At 37.3% G+C, this 6,335-nt stretch overlaps 1 protein-coding gene across 1 annotated transcript; it reads right to left on the bottom strand.

The window, feature by feature from the left end:
• Nucleotides 1-869: 869 nt before the first annotated feature.
• Nucleotides 870-5,363, bottom strand: lsm6 (LSM6 homolog, U6 small nuclear RNA and mRNA degradation associated). Its single transcript, XM_017701438.2, has 4 exons — nucleotides 5,226-5,363; nucleotides 4,099-4,197; nucleotides 3,111-3,224; nucleotides 870-1,086 (listed from the first exon to the last, which is right to left on the bottom strand). The coding sequence occupies exons 2-4, from the start codon at nucleotides 4,190-4,192 to the stop codon at nucleotides 1,052-1,054; spliced, it is 243 nt and encodes an 80-aa protein (XP_017556927.1). The 5' UTR covers nucleotides 4,193-4,197; nucleotides 5,226-5,363; the 3' UTR covers nucleotides 870-1,051.
• Between the last annotated feature and the right edge of the window lie 972 nt (nucleotides 5,364-6,335).

Raw genomic sequence — 6,335 nt, 5'->3', positions numbered from 1 at the left:
AATGGCTCATTAGAGACAAAGTCACTCATTTTCTTTACAGTGGTGGTAGGAACCAGGGACTACGATATCTACAATGTAATAAATCCATTACATTTACAATCAAAAGGTACTAGCAAACCCAGCACATCTTCTGAACTTTTGTATGTAATACTAACAAAGCTAAAATAGGTCAATCTGAATGTTATTTGGGTATTATTATGACTCAAAGCCCTGAATAGGTTTTTAAAAATAATTTATCTAACTGAAAAACTATCAGAAAACTGTCAATTATCTGACTCTTTCATGTGATAACCTTTCGTGAGAGAGCTTTCAGAGGCATTAAACTCTTCAGACGTCTGCTTCCTATCACCAACCACTGTGAACAATTCTGACTCTGCAAGTTTCTATCGAAGAGTATTTCAGATCAAACCACTGTTTACCATTTTTTTTAGCTTAATGATTGAGCTACACAGTCCAATAAGTTTGCTACAGACTGTCTGCAGGAACAGCACTCCACATCACTTGTGTCAAAAGTGCGATCATGGTTGTGAAATCAAAACAAAGATTCATTTCCACATGCAAACAAGCTTAATTTGCATATATGAACTGCATCAAGTAAGTAGTGATTTAAAACTATGTTTAACATGTTCAATGAGAAATGTATTTTTGCTTGGCCCCTTTATCAGTTTATGTTCCTATGTCACTGCCTTGTAAATCCTCACCTGCCCGGCTTTCCTATTAAATTTTCTGATATGCATCAAAAGAATAGTTCTACATAAACACAGCCCACACAAGGATAAAACATACTGGCAACTGTAATCACAGGGAGTAAAACCCTGATTACTTGCTCCACATAAGCATAAAGAATAATCAAATCATAACTAAAAATATCAAATGTCAAGTGGGCGGGGAAAAAAAGAATTTATTGCACCATGTGCGTTTAATACCAATACAAATTTTACAAAAGGTCACTGAGAAACAAAAACATCAGTGTATTAACAGCAAACTTAAAATAACATAATACCAACAGGGAACACTAACGTCCACTTGTCACATAATTCAGAAGCTCATTTCACATCTTCCTCTTCTGGGTGCTGATGTATAACACTAAAAAACAGAAACAAAAAAAATATGATTAGGGTAGAGGGGCTACAGTCAGTGCCCTCTACAAATAATAGCACCCCTGGTAATCATGAGCAAAATGAGCTGTAATTACTTAAATACCTATTCTGTTTAAACCTTCATTCAAAATATTAGCAAAAATCTAAAAAAAAAAATCAAATTTATTTGCACCACAATTATTGGTACCCCTAGAAATTCTTAGGAGTGAAATCTAACTGAAGTATTTTCCCGTTCATATGTTTTGAAGTCCACCTAAGTTATTAGAAGCACAAATGGTCAGTCATGAATTCCTGTTTACCTAGGGAATGTATGAGATGAAACATGCCACATGCCCTCAGTCATTCATTGTAATGAGAAAGGCCAGAAAAAACAGCAATGATGTGTGGCAAAATAATGTTGAGGTGCATAAAATCAGGATGGCTACAATAAACAGTTAAATGCCGATTTCCACTGTCAGGGCAGTAATTAAGGGGTTTAAAACATCTGGGAGATGTTACCAACCCACCGGGAAGAGGACACTCATCTATACTGCCCCCACGCAAGATAATGAAAATGGTTTGAGTGGACAAAGAACCTCCAAGGATCACAGATGGGGAACTGCAGAAATTAGCTAGGTCTTGTGGTCAGAGCATCTCCCAAACTACAATCAAACAGCACCTATATAGCCACAGGTTGTATAAGGGAGTTGCCAGAAGACATATTCTGCTGTCAAGGAGCAACAAACTCCAGTGACTACAGTTTACCAAACATTAATGAAACTTTCAGCGGGACCAGTTTCGATGTGAATAAGACCAAATGAAAGGTTTTGGCAACAAACATCAAAGCCAAGTTCGGCCTTGACACAAAAACAGCCATGCAGAAAAGTACCTCATCCCCACTGTAAAATACAGTGGTCACTGACATTGTGGGGCTGCTCTTCTTCCAAAGGCTCTGGACAATTTATTCGGACACAATGTTATCACAGACTCCAAGTACCAGCAGAAATAAAATCAAAACCTGATTGCCTCAGCCAGGAAGCTTAAACTGGGCATAGTTTGGATCTTCCAGTAGGACAGTGATCCTCAAAATTAACACAAAAATGATTAACTGTCCACAGAATTAAGGTTTTGCCATGCTCACCCCGGCCTCCCGACCTAAACCCCATAGAAAACCCATTGGATAAGCTGAAATGTAGAGTTCACAGTGTGGACTTCGGAACCTGAAGGATGTGGAGAGGTTCTGTATGGACAAATGGTCTCAGATCTTTGGCCATGTGTTCTTCAGTCTCATTAAGCATCATAAAAGAAGTCAGAGCTGTTATCTTTCCACAGAGGCTGCAAAAATGATTAAATGATAGGGTGGCAATAATTAGGACACAAAAATCTTTATTTCATAATACAATTTTTTTTGTTAATAAGGCAAGATAATACTTTATTAGTCCCACAGCAGGGAAATTCACAATATTTGGAATAATAGCTCAAAAGGATGAGCAATAAAGTATGTTTTTCACAGCCTGTTTTGCTCATGTTTTCCAGGGGTGCCAATACTTCTGACATCTGATGAAACCACATCATGCAGGTCACCCTAACTTTTGTCACTTATGTTGATTTTGGTAATACTAAATTGTCATCATCACACATGCTACTGCTGAAAAAGGCAGCAAAGTGCCCCAAAAACTAGTGAGAGTCAGTAGAGCAATCTAAGCATTTTGGTGCAAATATAACCCAAAGTCGTCCAGCCAAAAACGGCCAGGAGTACACGTTGTGATCTGCCTAAGCTTAGGTCAGCAAAGACAGATAACACAGCAAAGACAGATAACAATCAAACCCAGCTGTTACACAATCATGATTTTCAAAGTGAGACTGAATCCACAGTGGAAAATTATGAAAATCCTTACAGTACAGCCTTTTTTTTTTTTAACCTGTTGACAAGTACAGGTCTATGCAACATATAGCTTCGACAACTTGTAGTGAAAACATGCAAATATTATTTGTTAAATAATAATAAATATTATATTTTTTACTGCCTACCATTGTTTCCTCTGAGAAATGCATCTCCATACTTATTCTTCAGCTGACCATTGACATACTCTTCTGTCTGCTCCACAGCAATGTTCATGTAGCCATCAAGGCAAGCTAGAACACCTGTGAACGAATATCCATAAAACAAACTTCAGCAATTAATGAAACCCCTACTATATAACCTGACTCATGTGTATCACAGGAGGAAGGGACAGAAGGCCACACCTGATTATCAACTGTGTTATGACATTTTATGCCTAGAACAAGGTGATTCAGAGCAGTGGAAACATCAGAATGTTTAGTGCTGAAGCTCCTGCTTTTATACAAATAATTGAGCAGTGACGTTTCTAATCTCTCATATTAGTTAAACAAATTCTGGGTAAGACCTTCATGAGAAAAGGTAAGGTGATTTCAGGATAAAAACCTTTTATAGGACTCACTGAGCTGTACCTAAACAGTTCTCCAACAGTTATCAGCACAGCACAATTCAGCACAGCACATGCTGTCTACAATGACTGCCCACTACATTTAGCTACATGATGTAAGTTAATTGTTTTTAGCTCAGTAAGTAAGACTGTGTTCTAAACCACATTAATAAGTCTCTACGCCCTTAATAAAAACCTATATGTAGTATGATCACGCTGAAAGAGTTTCTTGGAATGTGTTAAAAAAAAAAAAAAAAAAAAAATCATAGGTGGCTGTTGACTTCCAGTGTTTATTAGCAACAGCAGATTTGTAGCTCCGGCGCTAAACTAAAATAAAATTTCGTCTTGGCTGATTGATTACATCTGAGGCAAGCGAAAATCTGTATATTTATTTATTTATTTATACTATTAGGTAATACATTATCTTATAACACACTTAGCCTTTTGATGAAATAAACCTACATTGTGGATGCAGTGCCTGCATATATCCACTTGACTGAAGCTCGGCAAAGTAAACACTAAATTAAGGTTTATTACGCTTGTTAGATGATCCGAATAGTGGCAGTTTCTACCTCTGTAGTCCACTCCAGAATTCAGTTTCACCACCACTGGCCTTCCAATTATCTGCTTCAGGAAGTCACTGGGGGTCTGCTTCCGGAGGCTCATGTTGACTGTCAATGAGAAATGAAATCAGAGTGAGAACTAAAGCTGGACAGCTGCACAGTTTCAAACAGACTTCAAAAAGCTCCGATTTTTAACATTTCTGGGCCCGTATCCATATTGATTCTCAGAGTAGGAGTGCTGATCAAGACCTGATTCTTCTCTTGTTTAATAATACCCTAGATTAGCACATCTATTCTGAGAAGTATTATGAGGCCCTGATCTCAGGGCTTAGGCAACAGAACTTTTTTGTTATCGTGATGAATTCCCGCACAACATGCTTTTAGAAACACAGTAGCTCGGGAACTGGAGTAGTACAGAGCAAAGATGTTTGAAAGGGAAGTTTTAGTGACACTACAAAAACATTTTGATTTGCTCATAATTTTTATGCGATATAGTTAACTAGCTAGGTTAGCAATATTTAATGCAAACTTTTGTCCCTTTTATCACTGTGATGGAACAGTAATTAAACGAGCTACTACACCGTTAGCCAGACCCTCTTGTTAAAACGAAATAAGCTAAAGAAACTCGACGAAGCTTAAGTCAAGCTCTTGTTCTAATTTCCCCGTTCCACCTTAAATAATGCAGCTGTTACATTCTGTCGACTAAGACGCCAGAATGCAACTGATGCACCATTTAAGGCGGTACGGGGTAATTAGAACAAGAGGCTGGAGCTGACTTGAGCGTCGTAGGAACTCCAGCAGCTGTCTGTCTTCACTTTAATGGTATTCTGGCTAAGAGAACGTCAGTTTTTCCCAGTTTCTCCAATTTCGAGAACAACAGATGTAATCTCTTAGCTGGTAACGTTATTTGTAACATATATAATGCGTGTAAAAGTAAAACGAACTACACTACAGCGACATTCAACGTAGCTGTGACCCACTCAGCTAGCGAAGCCTCATATTGCAGGCGCACACTGCGTTAAATGCCATTTTCTAAGGGAAAAGTCAAATATATACGCTGAGTGAAGTTAAAGCTCGGTTTCTACAAGGCGCTGTTTTATAACTCACGTGTGAATAAAGCACATCTTTATACTCACGTTAGCTTAGCTCGGTTTAGCTTAGCGGCTACAACGTTTACTGCACGTCGTCTCGGTGTTGACGGTTTCCAGCCAATCAGCTGGCGAGAATAAACCAGTAATACGGAAGCCGCCGTGCGACGTTTCGGCTTATGCGTTTCAAATGCTGCCCGGTGTCTGAAAGGGGAAGTCCACCAAAGTATTTAAAATGTGTGAGGAACTCAGTGATTAAGACATAAACAAAGTGGTTTGAAGTGAACACAGTAGTTTGATGTAAAGAACTACGTTGCTTAGATGTACATGCAGGGCACTGTGCGGTAAATATATTACCTAAATAATTTTTTTTCTGATTTTCTTATGAATTACTACTAGTATACCATTATCAGCGTTTCATGTAAAACACAGAAGACACAATTGGTTCACTGGTCGTGTTGGATAGTAAATAAAATGACTATGTTTGTGTTATACAAGAACACATAACAATGCTAAATAAAACATATTGTGACGGTAATGCTAAGATAAATATTTGAATTTTAAAAAACAAACTAAAAATATACAAATGAAATAGATAATTAAATACATTCGTAACAAAACAGCACAGTTCACAGTTTTGTTCACAGTAGTCTTCAAAACCGTAAAGAGAAAGAAAACTCTCCAGATTGCACATAGATGCTGTGCTGTTTTTGTATTTGTATTTTATTTATGTTTTATTTCATTTTTTTTACAGATGAATAAAAAAAAAAGTTGTTTGTTTTTTAAGGTTTTACATTGGGCAGTGAGGCAGAGCTCATTGGTTAGTGTTTCCCTGGGGTTAGTTATTACCTCTGAACATAAAACAGCATCGTAAAGAGGATAGAAATCCAGCACCTTTGACCACACAACCAACGTAAAACCTATAGATTCAAATGTGTTTATTTAAACAAAGTCACTACATGAAATAGAACATGTCAAAATAGAGTTCATTTTAAATAAAGGTTTAAAATAAATAAATAAATAAACCTTCAAGCTATAAGGTGCTAGTCAAGGTCATAGGGCCATGGCTGGTCAGCGTGATATCTAGTGTATGATTGGAAAGAACAATAACTGAAACAGAAACAATGTAGTGAAAAACAGAAAATACAGCTAACAATT

Source organism: Pygocentrus nattereri, chromosome 5 (assembly GCF_015220715.1).
Source record: "Pygocentrus nattereri isolate fPygNat1 chromosome 5, fPygNat1.pri, whole genome shotgun sequence".
In the NCBI taxonomy this organism is placed as follows: Eukaryota; Metazoa; Chordata; class Actinopteri; order Characiformes; family Serrasalmidae; genus Pygocentrus; species Pygocentrus nattereri.
The sequence above is the reverse complement of the archived record's forward strand: the minus strand, read 5'-3'. Positions and strand labels throughout refer to the sequence as shown.

Excerpts from the sequence above, each read along its gene's own strand:
- lsm6 (XM_017701438.2), bottom strand. The coding sequence starts at position 4,192 with ATGAGCCTCCGGAAGCAGACCCCCAGTGACTTCCTGAAGCAGATAATT. Across the intron at positions 3,225-4,098 it reads TTCTGGAGTGGACTACAGAG|GTGTTCTAGCTTGCCTTGAT; the intron begins GTAGAAACTGCC and ends ATTCGTTCACAG. Across the intron at positions 1,087-3,110 it reads ATTTCTCAGAGGAAACAATG|TGTTATACATCAGCACCCAG; the intron begins GTAGGCAGTAAA and ends TCTGTTTTTTAG.